The sequence below is a fragment of the Ammospiza caudacuta genome, chromosome Z (assembly GCF_027887145.1).
Source record: "Ammospiza caudacuta isolate bAmmCau1 chromosome Z, bAmmCau1.pri, whole genome shotgun sequence".
Classification (NCBI taxonomy): Eukaryota; Metazoa; Chordata; class Aves; order Passeriformes; family Passerellidae; genus Ammospiza; species Ammospiza caudacuta.
The window spans coordinates 4,216,331-4,238,768 of NC_080632.1; the positions used below are offsets into that span (position 1 = coordinate 4,216,331).

Genomic DNA, 22,438 nt, shown 5'->3' on the forward strand with positions numbered 1-22,438 from the left:
TTGGTCATACAGTGCTTCTTGCTTAAACTACAAAAAACTACATTTAAAATCTTATTACCTTTAGAAATTTCTTGAAGGAGGATAAGAAGAGAATCAATATTGTTAAGTGACACCTTTGTAGGTTTCAGATCTTCTGGTAATTTTCTACAGGGCCATATTTTCAAAATTGCATAATTATAAAACTATTTTACAATAATACACATAAAATTATTTTACACTGATAATCGGCTGCCTTGCACATGAAGAATTTTTGGAATCCTGAACCTTAGTTCCTCATGGTTTAAGAGATTTAGGTATTAATTCCAAATGGCATCTCACAAAGGGCCAAATTCCACCCAGGGATAAATGACTGCTCATCCATGCCAACTTTAATGTGATCTGCTCTGCTCAGCAGAGGACAGGATTTCACAGAAGGCTCTTATTTGATTCTGTACCCATTTGCAAAAGTGGGTACTTTCTGCTTCTCTTGGGCACTGTTGAAATGGCAAACGATGTTAAATGCTGCCAAGGGCACCAAAAAGAGCTTGAGCTAATATTCTTACTGATAAAAAACCATTTTGGAATTAGCAGACAGAAACCTTATCTCATGAATGAAAGGTGCTCTGCCTTGTAGTAGCCTGTGAGTGGGAAAAACAACTTTTGACTACGGAGCTTTTTAAAGGATAATGCACTTCCTATATCTCCTTACAAAGAAAGCAGTGTAATGCAAACAAGGTAATAGCCAAGGTTCTGATGTGCTGGCTACAAAAGAAACCTCCTGTGCTTTCTAGAACTCTGAGAATCTGTCCATCATCTCCCAAACTTCTCGAAGGCTCAAACAGTACTCTGCTGGTTCCAAAAGTTTAAAGATATCTGAATAATTATTTCAGGCCTCGTGCCGAAGATTGCTTGAACATCTTGCAGAGATGACTTAGTTCTGAAAATACGCGTGCAGATAGGCAATAGTGGACTTGCAAGATATCATCTCCAAAGTTCTGGGATAAAGAATTAAAGCAACAAAATCTGTTTATTTCTCCCCTGCCTTTCCTTTCAGGATGTAGCTAATTTTTTCTTGCCTGTGATTTCCCCTGGCAAAATACCGCTTCCTCTCGTGTGTAACAATATGGAAGGATATTTTGCTGGAGAAATATAGGGTATAGAAACAACCAAGAAAGAATAAGGAAGTAATTTATTTTTTATCCAGCCTGCATGATAAACTTCATGCCTCACTCTGAATCAACTGCCAAGTCCAAGTAGAAAAGGACTATCCCGCTCACAGATACCTGAAAAATCTAAAAAAAACCTCCCTTTATTTATCAGCTGATTTATTTACTATAAACTTTTTCACTTGCAAGTAGTGTTTGCATGCTTTAGGATAGAAAATTCATTATTCCTTCCTCCTCCCCGGTAACTCTTTGTAATTACCTGACTGAGCTATAAAGGTGACAACTGTAGCTCTGCAGACAAACATTGTAAAACTACTTCAAAGAAGTTGCTTGGAAACAGAAAGCAGTGGTAATGTGTTACCTTTTTTATTTTCATTATTCTTGAGAGTAACTACTTTTGGTGTCTGATAAGCACGTTCAAGCAGCACAAACAACCCCACAGCCAGCTCCTTTTGACAAAAAGCTATTTTTGTGCCTGTCCTCCTCTAGGGAATGCTTGGGCAGGAGCAACACTTAGAGGAAGGCAGAGAGGGCACACTCTGTCAGAATTTTTTTTAAATTAGTTTTTGATGTAACTAAATAAATACGTATAAATAAAATAATTTTTCCTGCCCATGCTGAGGCAGGGATATGGTGGGTGCCTCCTTTTGGATTTTAGTGATTTTAGGACTTTAGATGACAGGGCTTGCTGAGTTTGGCTCCAGATCCTGCTGATAACATCTCCTTAACTTCTCAGACATCAAATTGCTATTTCCTTCATTTACTCTTCCTCTGGGGAAGCCTGTCCTCCCAGCACACACCAGATGCAGATTTCCTCCCCTTGCATTCCTGATTCACAGACATTATCCAGCACTTGCACAGGATTTCCTTCAGGGATGCAACTGTTCAGTTTGGTGCCATTCCCACATCTTCAGCTTGAGCCACCAGTCACTGAACATAACTCTTTCCTATTTGTCTTTCAGTTTAAGAAAAACCAGCCAATTTCTCTCAGATCTCCTGAACTATCTCTGAAAAAATTCCAATACTCTCAGCCCATAGACCTTTAAAGTTTTTCCTTTTTTCCTTTAATGGGAAGGAAGCTCACCCCCAGGTGAGGCTGAGTTCCACCTCCTGGAAGGTCTAACTCTCTTTCTCCAAAACACTGCACAATAAACAGGGTAGAAACCATTGCTCTGATTGCCTTGAAACATTTAGGATAGGCCAGGGGTCTGCATGCTGCTGGTGAAGTCTGACCATCCTTGGAGACAAATGGGGCAAATGCTCTGTGGTGCTTGTGTGGGGAAGAGGAATTATGGACAATCACAGAGCTAAATTGGAATATTTTGGAGGGAATTGTGGGCATGCAGAAATTCCCATGCAAGGAGTAGGGAAACTACAGGCGACACTTTCTCACATGTTGCTCTTAAAGCCTTCTTCCTGTGCCCTGAGTAGGAGTGAAATATCTCAAGTGAGATTACTTCTCCCACCAAGAATCACTGGATTGTGTTTCAATGGAAATGTTTTTCCTCTATTTTCTACCCTGTGCAAATCAGACCTGTAAGGAAATTAAAGCTGCAGAAAAAGAAAGCTGTGGCACAGCCTTGTTTCCTGCAGCACAACCAACTCTGGACTGCAGTCTGTAGATAATTCTTAGGCTTTTGAAAGAGGCTTATTAAATCCTACTGTGTGGTGTTCTCCATTTAGAGGCTAAAGGTTTTACAAATTGAGCTGTTAACATCTACCTACTTCACCTTGAAGTATCAAGGCTCTTGTATCTACTTTATGTATTTTTTAGGAGTTTCTGAACTATAGTGAAAGTGTGCTGGTCTGAAAATTGCAAGTAATTACATTCTCAGAGAAGAAAATTTTGCTTTTCCCACTTAAACTCATTCCCTCATAAAAATCAAATAATCCTAATTATTTTATTGCTTCATTACTGAAATCAAGTAATTTCACAGAGGTGGTTTAGCATTGTTATAAATTCCTTTTCACTGCTGGGAGGCTTAAGTTTCCTTACATAAAACTGGCAGCTCTTAAACACTCCCAGAAGTCCAAAGGAGCATTATGGGGTGTTCTGTGTGTAGTGTTGGGCACAGTTTAAGCAGCATATTAAGGCGCTGGAAAGCACCCAGAGTTCCACGTCCCATGAAGAACACTGAGGAATTTGGGTTTGTCCTGTTTGGAGGGATGACCTTGTGATTTTCCACAGCTTCCTGAGGAGGGGATGTGGAGAGGGAGCTACAGAACTCCCTGGGATCCAGGGTCAGGATGGGTGGGAATGGCTCCAAGCTGTTTCAGAGGAGGTTCACGAGCAGAGTTCCTATAGAGGTGATGGATACCCCATGCCTGACCCCTGCCTTAAAACAAATTATTTGGACAATAGCCTGAATAAAAGGGTTTAAATTTTCTCAGCTCTGGAATGGTTAGGCAGTTGAACTAGACGATTTTTACAAAAATATTTCTATTTCTAATTTCTATTTCTATTTCTTTCTATTTCTATTATTTCTATTTCTGTTTCTATTCTAATTCCCCATTTTTTCAGGGCTTGCTGGAGGAACCTATTGATTTCTCTCTTGGCTATCACTTGGGCAGGGACTTTGGTTTTGTAGATAGCAGCCTCTTTCATGTTTGCTTTAATCTCATCTATTGAACTCCTCATGTAACTGCTGAGATGGCTCCAAGAACTAGCTTATGTCTTGTCTCGCATGCACACACCCCTCCAGTTTCTGCAGGGTTGCTGCAGAGAGAAAATTGCAGCAGGTTCACATCTCACTCCCTCTTTTAATTTGTGAAGAGAGGAAACTAACCCGCAGCAGGGAGGAAGGGAGGGAGGAAGGGAGGAAATGGAGTCCCGAGGGGCCAGGGCCCTTGGCATGGACATTGTCCCATAAATGCTTTTGGACGTATCTATCAAGGAAACTCCTGGAGGTCACTGCCAGAGCTGGCTGCTGACAGCGTTCCTGAGAGCCCAGGCAGGCAGTCAGGGCAGGCAGAACCCAGGAAAATAAATCTTCAAGGTAAAGAATCCTGAAAACCAGACCCTTCTTTACCTGCTTTGCTCCCTGATCTTCTCATTCCATCATTCTTCAAATTGCAGATTATTGCACTTTGCAGCTGTGGTGCTCAGGAATGCATCTGCTCTGCGCTCTTTTGGCTTAACTGGGGCATCCAAGCCTGCAAAAAGCTCCAATCCTTTGAGAGGTGCTGGGGATGTTCTGGCACAGAAACTCATCCTCAGTGCCTTTCACTGGGGAGTATAAGGTAAGAAATCAGGCAGTTTGCAGAAATCAGCTCAGAGGAATGACATTAAAAATAAAAACCAAATAATGCTGATATATTAAATAAGGTTTGCCAGAAGCAGAAGGTGTTAGCTGTTCTTAAAGCATGGAAATAGTATTGGAAGTAACTTCTGTAGAAAAGAAGGCTGTGTCAACCACAGATCTTTATCCACCATGACAGAAGTTCCTAATGGAGCAGCAACAAGTGCAAGATAAATTTTATATGTTTTCCTAAGTAAATATAAATGCAATTTGTTTTTTAGATTTGACACTACTTAGGAAAAAACAAGAAGACTGGGTGGCTACGTAACTCCTGTACATCTACAAAGACACTGATTTTCCACCAAAACCCTGAGTACTAAATATTTTAGGTTGTCATATTCTTTAACAAGGAAAGCATGTCAGCATAACAACAAATTGGTGGGGTTTTAAAATTATTTTTCTTTAGCAAGAAAGTACTCCACACAACAGTTTGGTGCAGTTTTGTATGCCTTTTAAATATTACATACTATTCTGTACCAGTTTGTTTTCTAAGAGGAAAAAGCAGCTCATGAGTTTTCCAAATGGAAAAGCAATCACAGTTGCCCAACATCTGGAAATGGGAATGTGTGAGTATATCAATTAAAATTTCTCAAAGCTTTTTTTTTTTTTGGAGGTATTTCTTTCATCTCTGTGGTAAGATCTCTCCTGGTGCTCCAAGACAGAATGGTCTTCCAGGATCTATTTCCCCCAGTTCTGCTTGTTGAATAAAGATATTTTAGTGGCTGAAATGATATCAGTACAAAACTCATCAGTGGTAACTAAACATCAAATGTAAAATAATGACTGTAAATAGCTGTACTATCCATTGGGGGAGAAAACCAAAACCCAAACACCATTAATCAGCAATAGAACAAATGAAAAATTCAGATTCAAAAACTAAAAAAGTGCAACTTCCACAGAAAAATGAGAATACCTATCAAAGGGATTAGGTCTTAAACAACAATGCTGATATACTGAGTCACTAGTAATTTTTCAATTAATAAAGCTTTTATTAAATGTATTCAATTAATAAAGTTTTCAATTATATTTGGGGAAAAGTTTTCAAGATAGTGTTTTTTTTTTTTTGTTTCTTTAAATAACTAAATAAATCTTTCTGGTCAAGCAAAATAAGAAACAAGAAGCCAAACAGCCTGAAAGGCATCTAGAATAGGTAAATTTTGTGTAGAGTCTCCTTTCAGATACACATTCCTCATTTTTGTCAGTATTTAGGTCCAGATGTTTGTGATTCTAGAAATGCGTTTGGCTGGGCAATATTAAAGGTAATAATTAAAGCTGAGTGTTCCTCCCACAGCTCTGAAAAAGTGGCACCTATCCACATTGCAGATGGGGGGGACAAGAAACTTTAAAATATGTAATTTTTAAATAAAAAAAGAAATTCTGCAAGGAATTCTTAGGTCTGGCAGGTCACGAGTAAGGTGGGAAGGATGAGGTGCAGAATCACCAAGAGGTCACAGCCACTTGTTTTCCAGCTGCCTGCTGAATCCAGCAGGTGGTGCCAGGAAATTGTCTCTGCCACATTCCTGGAATCCCTTAAAGAAATTGTGATGCCAAAGCTCCAAGACTGGATGGATATTCCCAGATCCACTGAAGCCCCAGAGTGGCTCAGAAAAAGGCTTGAATCTCTGAGGTGCTGCTGACCAGTAAGAGGAGCAGGAGCAGGGCACCATGTAAGCCTCTATGCACTGGAGCCATGAATTCTCATCTATACATTGAAATAAGTGTATTTTTTTTTTTTTAAATATTGCCTTTGACAGACTTGCCTGAGTCATAGGATGGTCTGAGTGAAGGGGATAAAAGTATGACTGATAAAATTCAGAATATAAAAAAACCCCTCAGGAATTGTCTTTATTACTCAGTCTATGCCTTCACCTTTACTCTGAAAAAATACAAGGAATTCAAAATGTCATATTTAATACAATCATCTCCTTTTCCCATCACCTTTATACCCTGAACTGCGTCATTCCATGCTTGGTTGAGAATTTTGGTGAACAGCAGTTAATAAGCCCAGAGAGCCTAAGAACACCTTAATGAGATCACCTACTTGGAAGGGGAAGGAGAATCTGTAAGATTGCAATTATACTTCAAATGATGCTTTCAAGACCCACAGTTAAACTGAATCATTATTAACTACTTTTTCCAGTTGTACCAAAAATCACTGGAATTTTGGATGCAAGGTAGCAAAAGGTGTTTGGTTATAAACAAGCTTTGTGTTTCCAGACCAAAGCACATTTCCCTCATTTTTTCAGCATCTTCTTTGGATATACCAGAGATGGCTCATTATGTTGGTATAGTTTATGGGATGGAGGGTGGTGTTTGTACCAGCAGTACAGTCTTTATTTCCAGAAAAAATAATGCCTCAACCTCTGCTCATCAGAGAAACCTGCAGAGCTCAAACCCCAACCTGTATTGCTTGCATTTTTTGTCTGCAGAACACCAGCTACCAAAATCTACACAGATCTGCTCCCAGAAAAAAAAACAAAAACAAACAAGATCCCTGTACAGGGATCAGCCCAGGAAGACTGAAGGTGATAAATCAGGAGCTGAGAAAGAAATTCTATCTCAACTGCAGCACCACACAGAAACTGGTGCTGCTTAATGCAACCTGTTTGATACCGAACACAAGATTGCTGGTGGACCAAGCCTGAAGACTCAGCTACTCATCATCTTGAACTGGCTTGGCTTTTGGAAGGACTCCACTGAAAGACAGGGAAAACAGAGAACAACCATGACGTAAGAAAAGGTCTCTTGGACACTGTGAGGAAACTGAACTGTGGAATGATTCTAACAGTCATGCGAAAGAGTGGGAATCAGGTATGAAAAAGTGCCATGGATCTGAGGAATATAATTTATGGCTGTGCTGGAGGCTCTCTCCTGAGAAATGCCTGCAGTACAGATTTATCTGATCTTGGATGTGTCTCTTGGACATATCTCTTGGACATACCTTTATAAGCATAAAACTAGAAGATTAAATAAAGGTTGTTAAAAAAGTCTTTTTTTTCTTTGGAGGCACATGGAAAACACCTCCTGCTCTCTATTTGTCCTGTAACCTGATGTTTTTGCAAAGTAGCTCTTATTGACAAAAATATAGCATTCTCATGAAAATAAACTGCAGATGTAGCAGTGGTAACAGGAACTGAACCATGGAATCTGCCGAGTTGGAAGGGACCACCCAGTCCAGCTCCTTGCCCCAACAATGCCACCCTGTCCAAACCCTCCCTGAACTCTGTCAGGTTTGGTGCTCTCACCACTGCCCTGGGGAACCTGTCCTAGTGCCCAACCACTCTCTGGGGCAAGAACCTTTTCCTGATACCCAAACTAAACCTGAAAACCCTGACCCACCTTCAGGTTTCAGGTCCTGTCAAGCAGAGTGAAAAGATCAGTGCCTGCCCCTCATCTTCCCCTCCTGAGGATTCAGAAGACCCCAAGGAGTTTCCCCTCAAGTCTCCTGCAGCTCCAAGTGCCCTCAGCCCCTAGGCCCCCTCTCCAGACCCCTCCCCATCCTCACTGCCCTCTCCAATTGCTTAATGCCCGTATCACCCTTTTGTTAAAGACAACGCTTTACACACCGTTTCAGTACCCCTTGCCTGGGAAATCAAAGTTAGAAATATTAACATTAAAAAAATACACAGTGCAAATTACATAGCGATAAAAAAGTTGCTTAAACCAACATTACAATTTGATGATTCTATCCAGAAAAGAGATAAGACATATCCCCAAGCAGTTCCCAAAACCAGGATGAAATGGTACAGTCTCAAAGCAATTAAACAGCACAAAATTCTGTTTCCCACACAGGAGTTACCACTTTACTCTGACCATCACTGGTTAGGAAAATTAATGAAAAAATAAGAATTTTTGTTATTTCAGCACGAGCAACTACTACCAGCAAAGGCATGCTGCACATCTGATTAACTTTTTAACAATTAGGAGCTCTGACATGTGAACAGATAAAAAGCAGAAAAGTCAAAACCCAGATTTAGTAAGGCAGGTAATGGAATGTGCTGTTATGTGTAAGAAATGTTCCTTCAAATGCTGCAATACTTTAAATGCCAGCTCTTGGCAGTACTGAATTGTTCAGTCTTATAAACAGATGATGTGTTTTAGTGACACACTTTCCTTCTGAAACTCAAGGGCTCAAAGGTGAACAAAATTTATGGGCAAAAGTTGGGCTGAATAGTGTCTACTCACAAAAAAAGCCACAACTTATTAGTGACACAATACTTTAGACATAGGTATCAGTGTTGCACATGTTCTTCAGCTATATTAAAAACAACAATCAACATAAAAATTGTTTTCGGCCGAACTAACAAACAACACAACAGCCTCCTGCATCAAGTAAATAATAAAAAAAAAAAATATCCCCTGCAAGAGTCAGCACAGAAAAACTCCAGATCTTCTGAAAGCTGAACATCATCTCACTGCACACAGGAGGAGGACAGAAACAAGAACTGCAAAGTAAAGGGTTTATATCTCCATGTACAGTCTACAGACCTTTGAAGGGAACACAGCTCAGTAAAATCTCACTACTCTGAAGGCTTTCAGTTGTGTCTGTCTGCAAACAAAAAGATCCATGGAACTTAGGTGTGTATCTAATCATGGAAAATGCTTAGACAGAACAGACTGGAAGCTCAAATCACCATTGGAATAAAAAGATTAAAAATACTGCAGAAATCTGAAGCATACATTGCTCAATACTGCTTATTTACAAAGTTGTTATTCAAAGGTCACTGACCACTAAAATTATTTCACAAACCAATCTGTTTTTACAGGTCTTAATCCTATAAATACTGTTTTTGTCAATAGACTGCCACATTAAGAATATATGATCATTTATATCAAGACTAAAATTATTCCGTTTTTTCTGTTCATGTGTAGTAAAGAGCATTACTCACCTGATGACTTTGTGTACTCCAGCAAATTAAATGAGAAGTATTTGGTTAAAACACACAGCCTTAACTCCTAAACCTAACATGTGACTAAAAACACGTTGTATGACGCAGGGCTCTTATCTAGAAAAATCTTAACAGTTTCTGAGGACTCAGCAAACAAGTAACAGGACAATTAAAAGTCTTTCATGCTGTTAAATTTAGCTAAGAATTACCTCCTGCTCTTCAGCATCAAGTATTCCCCATGCTCTGAAAACAAGAAGCCACGGGATTACAAGAAAGCCTCATTTAACATGTTTTTACAGAGACTGCTATCAAGAATATTACTAGTAACTAAAAGATCTCCAAATCGTGGGCATTATCAATTTCAATAGTATCCTCAGGTTCCATCTTTGCCTCGTGGTGCCCTTCCTGCAGGTCCTCCAGGGAAGCCAGAGCCTCGTTTGTGTCACTGGCAAAAGTCTCACGAGATGCATCATCATATTCCTGCAGGTTAAGCCCCTTGATGGCCTTCTTCATCTTCTTCCCCAGAACTTGTATCCTCCTCTTCTTGGCAGCCTTCTTGTTTTCATACTCCTTCTGGTTTTCCAGATAGAATATTTCCTTGAAAGAAAAGAAGTAAACAGCAAAATATATTTGCATATTCGTTTTACTGGTATTTCCTAAAAAAAAAAAGGTGAAGTAATAAAAAGAAAATATTTAAGATACTGGTCAATATTTAACTAAGCCACTTGTTATTGAGAGCAGAAGCGTGAGAAAAAACTGCATTTAAGGAAAAGGGGTAAAACAGAGTATTTACTTTCTAATAGTGTAAAGTGATCAGCCTTGCAACTTTTAAAAATTTTTTCTGACCACTGCAAGCTATGGAAGGATGCTGGAGTTTTATTTTCTTCAAACAATTTCAATGTTGACACAAAGCTGACTTTTTTCTCAATTTCCAGTACCAGACTCTGGAAAGGTTTACAGAATTACCTGTACCCACCTATAAGCAAAATAAAAACTCTAACAAAAACTCCTTTAATAAAGTAGCATACGCCACAAAAAAAAAAGTTGGTATTTTCTACGCTAAGTTAAAAGATCTCAGAGAAATAGTATTTACAAGCTTACAGAACTGATTTAAAGAGCACCACAGATGAGCCCAGTGAGCAAATCAGATTAGGTTCAGACCATCAACTGGTTTAATGAGAAATTCTGCCTGGTGCCACAGTTGGCAGTATACAGGACAAAAATATTCTGCTGGGAGACCTGCACTCAATCCATGCACAATGACACAAAGCTCCAAGGGGAGAAACACAATGTAGACAGCTTTGCTGTAAAGAAAAGAAATCTACAAACCAGGAAAATCTAATATTTACCTCTGCCAGACTCCACAACCTCATCTTCCTCAACAGGCTTTTGAGACTGACAACACGCAAAAATGAGTTCTCCCTGCTTAGTTAATGGCAATTTAATAATTTTTGAGTAGATTTTTATCTTTTGCCTGTCTTTCGAATGTGAAAGCCTGGTTTCAATGGAATACACAGTTACATTTGTTAGAAGTTAGAGAGCCTCAGTCATGACATTTCTAGTAGGAAGAAAAAAACCAAATGAGAATGTACATTTGAACTCCTGACATTTTTACCTTGATTTTTTCTTCTTTGATGCTCGGTGTGTTCTTCAGCAGGTTTAAATAAACACCCCCAGGTGTTCTTCTCCGGGTGCCATTCTTAATAGGGAGAGAGCAAATTAGGAATAGCAAGCTTAATGCTAAGTTTAGACAAAAAAAAACAGCTCTAAGGCAACACTCAGTGTTGAGGCAGAATAAAGCCAATTTCAGTTCTGGTGTGTCAAATACCAGATGAAAATAGCCTAGACTGTCTCTCATTTGTGACTGAATTAGTCATATGAACGTCAACAATCAACCTGCTGAATCTGGACAGGAAAATAATGAAGTTACAAAAAAATTCCCTTAGAATATAATGTTAAATTATTAAAACTACACACTAAACCTGATTTTGGTAGTGAAGAAACAAAATACAAACAATATTATAACTACTCTCACAGCTATCTGCAGCAAGTTATGCAGTAGGTTAAAAACTCAGAGCATTCCTAACACATAGGCCCAGTAAAATGTCTGAAACAAATATAACAAAATCATGTTAATCCCAGGCTTTTTTTATAATTTCCTGTGCTCAGAAATGTTACAACTTGAAAAATGCTGCAGGATTTTGCATTTCTGTTGAAAGCACAGGAAACACAACCTGTACTTTAAAATTCCTCCCCACCACACGTTCGACCCAGAAGTTTTCAGTGCAGCAACAGCACTGCATAGAAAGGGCTCAGCTTTGAAACCTCTGTAAATTACAAGTGCTAATTATTATTATTATTCAATTAAAATTTGCAGTATACTTTGCAGCACATTTTACTCCAGTAAAAAGTGGATGATACCAGTGCAAAGTGTGATACTTTCCTGACAAATAATGTACTATATAATCTAAAAATTCCAAGAGGGATGGTCAGGTTTTAAGTAGGCTCTTGAAACATCACATGTGAACATCTTTTTATCACCTGCATTTCATGGTGCCTTTTGTGATCTGCCTTCTTTCAAAGAGTATACTCTGATCTGCTCCCAAAGCAACCTGTGCCACCAGGAGTTGTGTCCCTTCATCTCCTCTGTTGAACACTTTTTAATTTAACTTTCAAGACAATGGAATGCTTCTAACACAACTAGCTAGCTGGAATTTGTTGCCTTTTGTTTTTTGAAAGAGGAAAGTGTTTTTTTTTTTGTTTTGTTTCGGTTTTTATTTAGTTTATTTAGGGTTTTGTTTTGATTGTGCTCCCCTACTTGTTTTTTGCCTCCTCTCTACTTCCAAGTGATGGAACTTAAAAATTGTAATCAAGTGAAAGGAATTCCTCATTCTTGCCCACTTTTTCCTCACCCACAGCTTTCCTTATCCACTGTGTTTTTCACTCTGAGGCTCCTTATTTAACAAGAACAATAACAGACAACCTAACCAAGGAGTATAGGGTTTTTTAACACTATTTTTAACAGAAATCAGTGCTCAGCTTTGCTCTCCTGATACACAATCCAGTGGTTCCCTACTTAAGCTAACAGTTTTCCTTTTGGGAGTTATTCTGAAACTGGGATGTTGGAAATGCTGGGTTTTATCCAAACCTGAGAATCCTTCATCCTCAGGGATGAGGGAAAGATTCCAAGGAGAGGCACAGTAACAGACACAACATTATCTCTGCAAGTCAGACACCAGTCTCAGCACAAGAACCTGGGTAATTTCCAGGTTCATTCATCTTATTGTTTGCTCAAATCCCGCTGGAAGGTTACATAGATCATTTTTTTAGGGGTTACACACATTACTTTTTTATGTTTATTAGGGGACTCTCACGGCAAGGGAAGGCCACAAAACTCCAGGAGAACATGTCCAGCACGAGAAACTTGTGTGAAAATTCTACAAGTGTGAAAATTCCACGAGTGAAGAGCTGCTGCCCTGCCCATCCCTGGCAAACCCCCAGGATGACATTTTCCTTACCACAATGAACAGCCCACCGTTCTGCTCTACTTCAGCTGTTTCCATCAGCAGCTCGATGGCTTTTCTCTTCCCGATTATTTTCACTACTCGAGCAATTAAGTCTTTCTTTGGCTCACAAAGTCTGAACAGACAGGGGAAAAATAAAAATAAAAAAGAGGCACATTTATTGTCAGCATAATTCCTTGCGTATAACTGACTGTGGAACTTCCACAATGAATAATTCATTTTGTGCAGAAGAGTCTTTGCGTTCAAATGGGTTCAAATGGTTTACTGAATCAGATTTCAAAATACTGAGCTTCTGAAGCATGTTTTTTCCCTGAAGCATGTGCATTTTGAAAACCTGTTTCAATGAAAATGCCTTGAATGGTTATTTTCCTTCTATTGACATGCGAAGTATCAAACCAAGTAAGAAATGGCAAAGACCTGCATAAACCTCTGAAATCAAAATATAAAAGCTTCTTGTGCATTTAACAGTTAAAATTAACTTTTTACAGTTCAGTCAGCAACTGGACAAAACAGGAAGTATAAAAGTTCCCCTGTATCATGTGCCATTTCAGTCAAACCTACGTAACACAGAAGAAATCAGTTTATTGACCGATCCACAATAATCTATAAAAAGCAAACAAAACAACAAAAAAATTACACTACAACAGAAGCCTACTGATACAGCTCAGTGCCACTGCTGCTACAATTAGAAAAAAGAGGCTTCTGCCCTATTTCAATGAAGCTGTATACAACAAAAAGGAGTTTATTGCAAGAAATATGTTTAAACTTTTCAAATTAAGAAACAAGGAACTACTCAGAACTATTAACAGCATTAATAACTATTGCTGTACTAACACCACATGTATAAAAACAACTATGACCACTAAACCCAAGTTTTATTTAAATGTCCAGCTGTCAGTAAATCTTCTAAGTCTTATTTCCCATTTAACCTAATTTTCTTCCCTTGCACCACTTTAAAGAGGAGCATGGCAGTTTAACTCCATCCAAAACACTGCACTGCCCAAGTTATCTAGTTTCAGGGGTTTAGAACAGATTTTTTTTGTGACCACAGCATGTGTGCATTAGTGTCAAACTCAGAACAACCACTGGGTATTTCCCAAAAAAAGCCACTACTAAATCTGTATAATGAGAAGCAGTACTTTTCCTTGCCCTGCTCCTAAATAACAAACTACCCTAGTGGCTCTGTAAATAAAAATATAATAATTCGAAGAAACAGGCAGTATTATTTGGATGTTTCTGCAAGATCACCAGCCACAGTGATGCATTTTTATCCCAGGACTTTAGAAATGCTTTTTGTCATCTTTATGCTTTGAGAAGGCTGACCTAGAAGAGAGTCTAGACAGAGTTAAAGAATAAAGTAGGGATTTGTTAAAAGGCCTCAATGGCCTTGGCAGCACAAGAGGCCAGCCAGGGCCATACCCCAGGTGAAGGCAAAATGGTCACAAAAATGGACAACCAGTCACAGGGTCTCTAACTTTTATAAGCTCTGCTCCATTTTCACATTGATGTTAATTGTCCAATTACAGCTCCAGCCCATGCAGTCCCATCCTGCTTGTTTTTCTTTCTTCATTCCACTGCTGTTTATGCTCTTGGGCCTGAGATCTGGATCACCTGTTCTTGGTGCCCAGCTAGAGCAGGAATTGTTCTGTCTCCCTACTCTGTGAAGAGAGCTCACCATCCCCTAATATGAAGCTCAGAAGAACACACTAAAGCAGCACAGAATCTGAGAAATATAAAAGCCAAAACCTGAGGCATCAATCCGGTGTGACACCTCATTTAGCAGCAGGGGAACTTTCCCCCCACTTCTTTCTAGCAACGACCAATACTTAGTGAAGATGCACCATTTTTTAACTCACCGATAAGCAATCTCATCTGCCACTTTTTCCTCTGAATCTTCCTCTGTGATCTCATACCTTCCCTTGTATTTCATCTCCTGCCTTTCCCCCAGTCTGTCTTTCACAGGCCTCTTCCGTTTGAGGAAGCCCTGCCCGTTCTCCTCCTCTGCTGGACACGTCTTCTTGTCATCGTGCATGTATTCATCCAGCTCCTTATCCAAAGTCTCTGCCTCCTTCTGCTGGGCTTCCTTCATCAGCTTTTTAGCCAGCAGGTAGTTGTAAGTCTCAGACTGCCTGCTCCTGTCAATTGAACCGTCCATGCCCAGAATCCCAAGCTCGGTCGCCACCGCATCCTGGTTCTGCTCCTGGAGCACGGCGCCCCAGATGTTGTTGACCTTCTTCCCGTGCACAGCAGTCTGTTTTTGGTGGCTCTGGCTAAGCTGGAAGGGCTCGGGTTTGGCAGAGGAGAAGTTGAAGCATTTCTGCCTCTTCCTCTTCCACAGGCAGCCGTCGTCGTCGGAGTCGGAGCCGCTCTCCTCGCTGGAGTCCAGGCTCTTGGTGGTCCTGTAAGGAACACTGGGAGCACAGGATGAGAGGCTGCTCTGGAAGGGCCTGCAGGAGTCACTGCCAGCGTGCAGCTTCTGCAATCAAAAAGCAAATTGAAACCCATTATTAATGAAAATTAGAAGAGCTATCAAGTCGTCCATTAGCTAAAATACGTAATTCTGGCCCTTGTGGCCAAGCAGACCTCCATGAGCATCTCCTGGGCCACAGCACAGGAGCATCCTTTGAAACTGCTGCATTTTGAGTGCATGAGCATGAAATAGAGCACGGCTGACACAGAAAAACATCAGGAGCTGCCCTTCCCCTTGAGGCAAACTTTGCTGAGCAAAAAGTACCACAGAACTGGAAAAGCGGTGAATATGCGCAGATGGGGCACGACGCACTGCAGGCTCTAAGAACAGGAAAACACCAGAACAACACAGCAACCAACCAGAACTTGGTGTAACACCAGAGATGTTAATAATCTCTCTGCAGTTTTAAGTGAGAAGACCAAATGACCAAAAAATAAACCCCAAAATCACACCCACAATACTGGGATGGTGCTCAGACTAAGAGTGTTCTGTGATCCCTCAGTCACGACAGCACATGACCAACTTGGGGACAGCAGAACCTTTACAGAACCACCCACTTTTCCTCCTTTAAACCAACGAGACACCATGGTTTAACTATGTCTTATGATATACAAATACTCAAGAAATGCTTTTACTCCTAATTCCAGTCATTCTCTGACTGAGTTTTTATCATAAAGTTATATGCTGTCCCATTATCTTTCAAAATAAGATCTCTTCCTTCACTTTCAGGTGAAATGAAAATTCTTTCTTTAGTCTTACTGTTTTCATCGACACGGTGCTGTTTCTTCTTTCTCCAGTCAGAAAAGGGAAGTATTCAACTTACCACTTTATGAAATACAAACTTTTAACTTCAAGTGTAATGCAACAACCCTAAACACAGCATCAATAAAAAACGACTGAACATTTCTGTAAAAAACTTCTTCTGCGCTTCATTTCACAGAGTGACATCGCAGAGATCAAAATAACTGGAGAAAATAAAATTTGTTACGCATACAGTGTCACACACTGATCTTTGAAATCTTTCTCTGTCTGTACACTGCTGTGAATACCTCACACTCTTAGTAAAAATTCCTCACAGATTAAGTTCCTAATATCCTCTGAGAATCACAGACTGGTTTGGGTTGGAAAGGACCTCAAAGCCCATCCAGTGTCACCCTGCCATGGCAGGGACCCCTCCCACTGTCCCAGTGTCCAGCCTGGCCTCGGGCAGTGCCGGGGATGCAGGGGCAGCCCCAGCTGCTCTGGGCACCCTGTGCCGGGGCCTGCCCACCCTGCCAGGGCACAATTCCTCATCGCCAAGATCCCGGCCGGCCCTGCCCTCCGGCACCGGGAGCCGTTCCCCGGCCGCCGTCCCCGCGGCCCTCGGCAATCGTCCGTGTCCATCTTTGCCGCGGCCCCTTCGGGCCCCGCGAGGCCGCCCCGAGCTCGGGCCAAAGCTTCTGGTGCCCGGGTGAGCGACGGCAGCCGTGGCAGCCTTTGGTGCCGGCAGAGCTGCTCCATCCCCGTGCCCGTGCTGGAGCCTCCTCTGGCCTGGCTGCAGCTCCTCCCTGTCCTGGGGACTTCGGCTGGTGGCGGAGGGGACACAACGGGGACATAGAGAGAGACAAGGAGACAGCGCTGGTCTCTCTACCCAGGCACGAAGAGCCGCGGGGTGCCGGTGCTGGCAGACGGCAGCGCTCGGGGCTCTCCTGCGCGCTCCCCCGGCCGCTCGCCCTCACGGTCGCCGCTACCCCCATTGTTCCCGCGCACCACGCGGGGAGGCCCCGGCGGTACCGGGGAGGGACAGCCACCAAAGCAGGGACAGCCAGCCACCAACGCAGCGACAGCCACCAGCGCAGGGACAGCCAAGCCAGCAGCCCCGGGAGAGGCCAACAAGCCCCGGGAGAAGCCAGCAGCCCGGGAATGAGCGCCCCACGGCGCGAAAACCCCCTGAGGCGCGGCCCCCGCGGCCTTCCCGCACCGCTGTCCCCCCGGCCCGGCGCTCCCCGCGCGGCGCTCCAGCCGCCGCCCGCCCTCACCTGTCCGGGGGAGCCGGCGCCGGGCATGTCCGAGTCGGAGCCCGAGAGCTCGCCGTCCTCCACGTCGCCGTCCATGCCCTGCAGCTCCTGCGCCATGTCCCGGCGGAAGGAAGGAGCGCGGCGGCGGGGCGGGATAGCGCGTCCATCCGGGGCCGGGCCGGCTGCGGCTCCTCCTTCCCGGCTCCTGCCCTGTGGAAATGTGTTGGGAAGGATGAAGGTTTGACAAGAAAGTCTCACAGATATGTGTGCTTGGCAGAAAGATTTTTAAATGTAGAGTCTGATGAAAGAATAGAGATGGGAAGAATAGAATATCCATATTTGGATATGGAAGAAAAGAATTGCTCAGCCAGTCTTACTACATAACCAAGAAGGCAAAGGGTGTGTTAGTTAGAAGGGGTTTTTATGGCTTTAGAGCAAAGGATAAAATCACCTCAAACAAGATGTTTTTATCAAGCAGAAAGAGAGCACAGCAAACAAGCCAGCAAAGCTGCAAGTAGAAAAAAGGTGTCAGGATTTTCCACTGCAAGAAAACTGAATAACAACTTCTAACTTAAACTGTAATATACTAACTTTTAGTGATTGGAGAACAGTAACATGAATATGGTAATTATAGTAGTTGTGACAGGCTATAGATAACAAGGTGTAGATTGGTTCTACTGTATTAAGATGCTCAGCAAAGAGAAATATATAATGCAATGTAACCAAAAGAAAAGTATAGAATGCAATGTAACCAAAAGAAAAGTATAGAATGCATTGTAAATAAAACCAAAGGGTGTCCAGGCCTGCCTGCAGCTGGAGCTGACAGCTGTGGGCCCAGCTCTGTCACGCACAGTCTTGGGCTGCTGTGACACCTTGGATGGAATAAACTGCATTTTGGAGAGCCCCTGGAGCCCCACATCCCTCATTTCAGCTCTTACAGAAGTGCCTCATTTCGCCAGCCGGGGTCTGTGTACAAATCACAAACGGGACGGGGCTGCTGAGGAATTGCCTCGAGCTGTTTGATTTTCCAGCATCACTCTCATTACATGGGTGTGACAATGGGAAGATGCCAGCAGCTCACATCCCAGGCAGCAGACACAGAACTCAATGTCACAACTCACTTTATAAGATTTTTGACCAATCACACAAAGCAAAAGCACATTGACAGTAGTTCTATCCAACCACTGTAAGCACACGTACCTTTGGTTAAACAATGCTTGCTTATTTCAAACACAATACCTGCTTGTGAGCCTTAAAACACAATGCACAGAGCTCCATTATTAAGCTTCAAACTTCCTAATATCTTGCTAGATAAACTTTTCTGTAGCTTAGAGAGCTATTCTAACCAAGTGTTAATACACAGACCACTGTTCTATTTGTCCTTGCTATTGTACTTTTTCAATAATTTTTCTGCTGACCTATCTCATGGCTGCTGCTTATCTCCAATCACAGTCCCGCTGTCTCTGATGCCTGCCTTTTGCAGCTTTCCCAAAACCCTCTGGTTTTGTGGATCCCCACACCTCATGGTGGAAGGAAGCAGGGTGTTATCGGCCTTACAGCGTGCCCCAGGTGGCTTGTGGGGCCCTGGGATGCTCGGCACAAGGGTTGCGGGGTGTGGGATGAGAAGAGTTTGCCCCAAGGCAAGTGTTCTTTGGGGTGGAATCTTGGTGTGAAAAATGCGTATTTTGTGATTGGCTTTTCACAAGTATTAAAATGGATATTATATGTGTTGTGTTAGAAAGTAATGGTGTATTAATTCTCTTTAAGTAGTGTGGTAAATATAGTTTCAGGTTATAACAAAATGTTAAAATAGAAACTATGCTATGTAGGATACTTCTTTTGGAAAGAAAGGACTCATAGTGAGATAACAGCCACAGGACACCTGAATCTTTCAGAGAAAGGGAATTTATTGCCCCATTATCAGAAGAAATGAACTTCTTCCCGCCTTGCTCAACCCTAAAGATGCCGTTAGGATTAAGAGGAAGAAGTTGACACAGACCAGACAGAATCCTGTGTTTGAATGGAATTTATGCATCATGTATGAGGTGTATGAATATGCAACAGGGTATAGTTTTTAAGGGTTAATCCTCTTTTAACAGGGGTCCTTTTTTTCTGCTCTTATGCTGCCCAGAAAAGGCAGCCAGACATCCATAACTCCTTTTCTATTATTGTCTTATATTGTCCTAATTCAAATAGTCCAAATTATTGTTACTCTAATTGCATTACTATTTTAGAACCATTTTATTAATATTAAACTTTTATAATTTTAAAAGCAAGTGATTAGTGTTTTTTACATTGGTGTATTTTCAAGCTGGATCAAAAGGAAGGAGGTTCCTTCTCGATGCATCCTGGAATTGATAAGCTTGAAGGATGTGGTAAATAAAGGTGTGGAGAAGACAAGGCTATGAAGGAATTAATTATTGCATATAAATGTCTCCAAGGCAGTTCCTGCCTCTGTTCAGTGGTGTCCAATGACAAGACAAGGAGCAATAGACTAAACAACAACATGAGGAAGAAATTCTTTCCTTGGAGGGGCAGAGCACTGGAATGGCTTCCCAGGAAAGTTGTGGAGTACCCCTCTCTGGAAGCATCCCAAATCTACCTGGATTTGTTCCTGCGTCACCTGGTGACCCAGCCTGGGCTGGATGAGCTCCAGAGACGCCTTCCAGCCCCAACCATCCTGTGCTTCTGTTTTAGAAGAACAAAGAGGACTTAGCATCCCCTACTCAAGGACATCTGGGAACTAAGAAGCTTTAAGCTGATGGTATTATTGCATGGTAATACCAGTGCTCGAGGTATTATTAATTGCTGATTGAGAGAAAAAAAAAAAATCCGAATCCAAGCAGATGCCTCACAATCCTTCAGCACATACCAGCTGCTGGATAGGTACATTTTAACAAAAATAAAACAGCACAGTCGATAAATTGCTCCTACTGGAAACATCTTGACTCCAGGAAAACAAACGTCGCTGTGATTTTCCTGAGAAGAGTTACATCACAGCTGGGCATTTATGGTCCTGGTGATGTGGCCCTGAACACCCAAAACATTTAAGAGTGCAGGTTTTCACTCCCACCATTAACAGGCCCATGCATGCACACTGTTTTCCCTTTATGCGTTTTAGACTCTCTTACCCGAGGACTGCAAACCATCAGTGCCTCATTCAAAATCCCTGTTCTAGTCTAATTGGATTTTCAGTGCTCGGACACTTAACTGCAATGAAAATCAGTGGAAGCCACTTCTCATTATCAATTAGCCATTCTCATTATCAGTTATCCAGTCATGCCTTTGACATTTTTCTGCACCTTAGGATGGGTACTTTACTTAAAAATTTCACTCCTGGACTTAAATTTCTTATTGTCTTGACAAAGCTGAAGAAAGAGCAGGAATAGTTAAAGCTCCTTCCCTGTTTGGTCCCTCAGGGTACTCATGTTGCAGTGCTTCACAATTATTCAAGAAACCCAGTGAAAATGAGACAAATTATAGTGTGCTTCCTCTGTGCTGTTCTCACCTCATTTCCCATTGTGTTTAATGATGCATAGCACTGGTCACATCCTCTTCTGCCAAAAAGCTGGTTTTAATTTTATTTGCAAATAAATCATATCTCTGGAGTTTCACTAGGTTACAGGGAGTTCCTGGGCTGAAGTTAAGGGAAACTGTGGAACAGGGAAAATGTAATCCTCCAGTAACTCACATGAAGGAGTTCTCTATGTCAGCATAACCTGTACATGGCACTGAGCAAAAACCACAAAGAAGCCACCACAACTTCCAGTTTAAGTTCAGAAGAATAATTCATTTGGGCACTTCTTAAAATCGCCAGAAGCAGGCCCAGTAAGATAAATCAGATAACAGTGCAGTTTACTATTAAAAAAACCCCCAAAACTAAAAACAAAAAAGGAAAAGCCAGCTGATTCACAGCCCCATATCTTGATTTCCTAAATGAACATTCTGTATTGAGACATATCTTCCTATCTCCATCTTTAATGCAGCTGTAAAGAACATTTTGTTTTCTCACTTCAGGCATAGTAGGGATGGTAGGCAAGACCTTGGGAAAGAGCAGAGAAATTCTTGGTTAAACACTAATTTCAGTCAGGGTCTCCTTGATGTCCTTTTTTGCACACCTTCAGTTTTCCCCTTACCAAAACCAACTAAGCTGACAGAGAAAGCTTAAAAAACACCCTTTGATTGAGCATATCACCTTCAAAATATCACCTCCAAAAATAATTTATTCTATCATATTATCCTATAATAATTAGACTCAAAAATCAGATAATCAAGTAGTTTATGCCAGCCTGCAGCTGCTCTCTGTTGTGTAACTGCAATTTTGTTTGAGTGGAGTCTCATCACTGTAGGTCCAGATAAGGCTCAGAAGATCCATCTCTGATTGCAGAAGCTTCATTCTGAGAAGTCAGTCCTGCTGACTTTGTAGCAAGCGCATTTCATGTCTATGGAAACAAAATGTGCAGTATTTTTAAAACCAAGTGGAATAAATTGTGGGAAATTACTCCCTCCCTGCTCCAGTGGATGATTCCACACTCCTTGCAGCTGTGACTCCTGTTTACCATTTGCTGGCTGCACAGATAGGATGCACAAATTTCAGAAAATGTCACCAATTTGTTTGTGAAATCCGTAAATCCATTCTGTTTTGCCTGCCTTGATGAGCAAGTCAAACAGATGGAGAATATTTATTTCAAGTTGTGCGTTTAATTAAAGCAACTGAGGTTGTCATGGCTTCTTCACCTCGTCACAAACTGAATTCACAAGAGAAAAGACTCTTAACTCCTCCAGGTTTTTTTTTTTTCTTTTCTTTTCTTTTTTTTTTTTTTAAAGAACCCAGTTGGTGGTGATAAAACTAGACAATTTGTTCAGCAGGCACAGTATGTCCCAAGCCCAGCAGGATGTTCACTTGGAAAGGGCATTATTTAGGAACACTTGTTCTCCTTAGGAGGGGGTGCAGCAACCTGATGCTTTTCATCTGTGCTTCCACTGCACGAAAGATAGGTTTAGTTTACCTAGAAACTTTTCAGATAATCACAGTTCTGTGCCATATGCGTTCATCCTCCCACTCTGACTCCAGCACTGCAAATACCTGTTTTTAAAAGCCACGACTTCCCGAG

General features: G+C 41.6%; 1 protein-coding gene across 1 annotated transcript; it reads right to left on the reverse strand.

The window, feature by feature from the left end:
- Positions 1–8,027: 8,027 nt before the first annotated feature.
- On the reverse strand, positions 8,028–17,453 carry PHAX (phosphorylated adaptor for RNA export). Its single transcript, XM_058823711.1, has 5 exons — positions 17,346–17,453; positions 14,714–15,333; positions 12,852–12,972; positions 10,949–11,032; positions 8,028–9,930 (listed from the first exon to the last, which is right to left on the reverse strand). The coding sequence occupies exons 1-5, from the start codon at positions 17,439–17,441 to the stop codon at positions 9,661–9,663; spliced, it is 1,191 nt and encodes a 396-aa protein (XP_058679694.1). The 5' UTR covers positions 17,442–17,453; the 3' UTR covers positions 8,028–9,660.
- Positions 17,454–22,438: the final 4,985 nt, after the last annotated feature.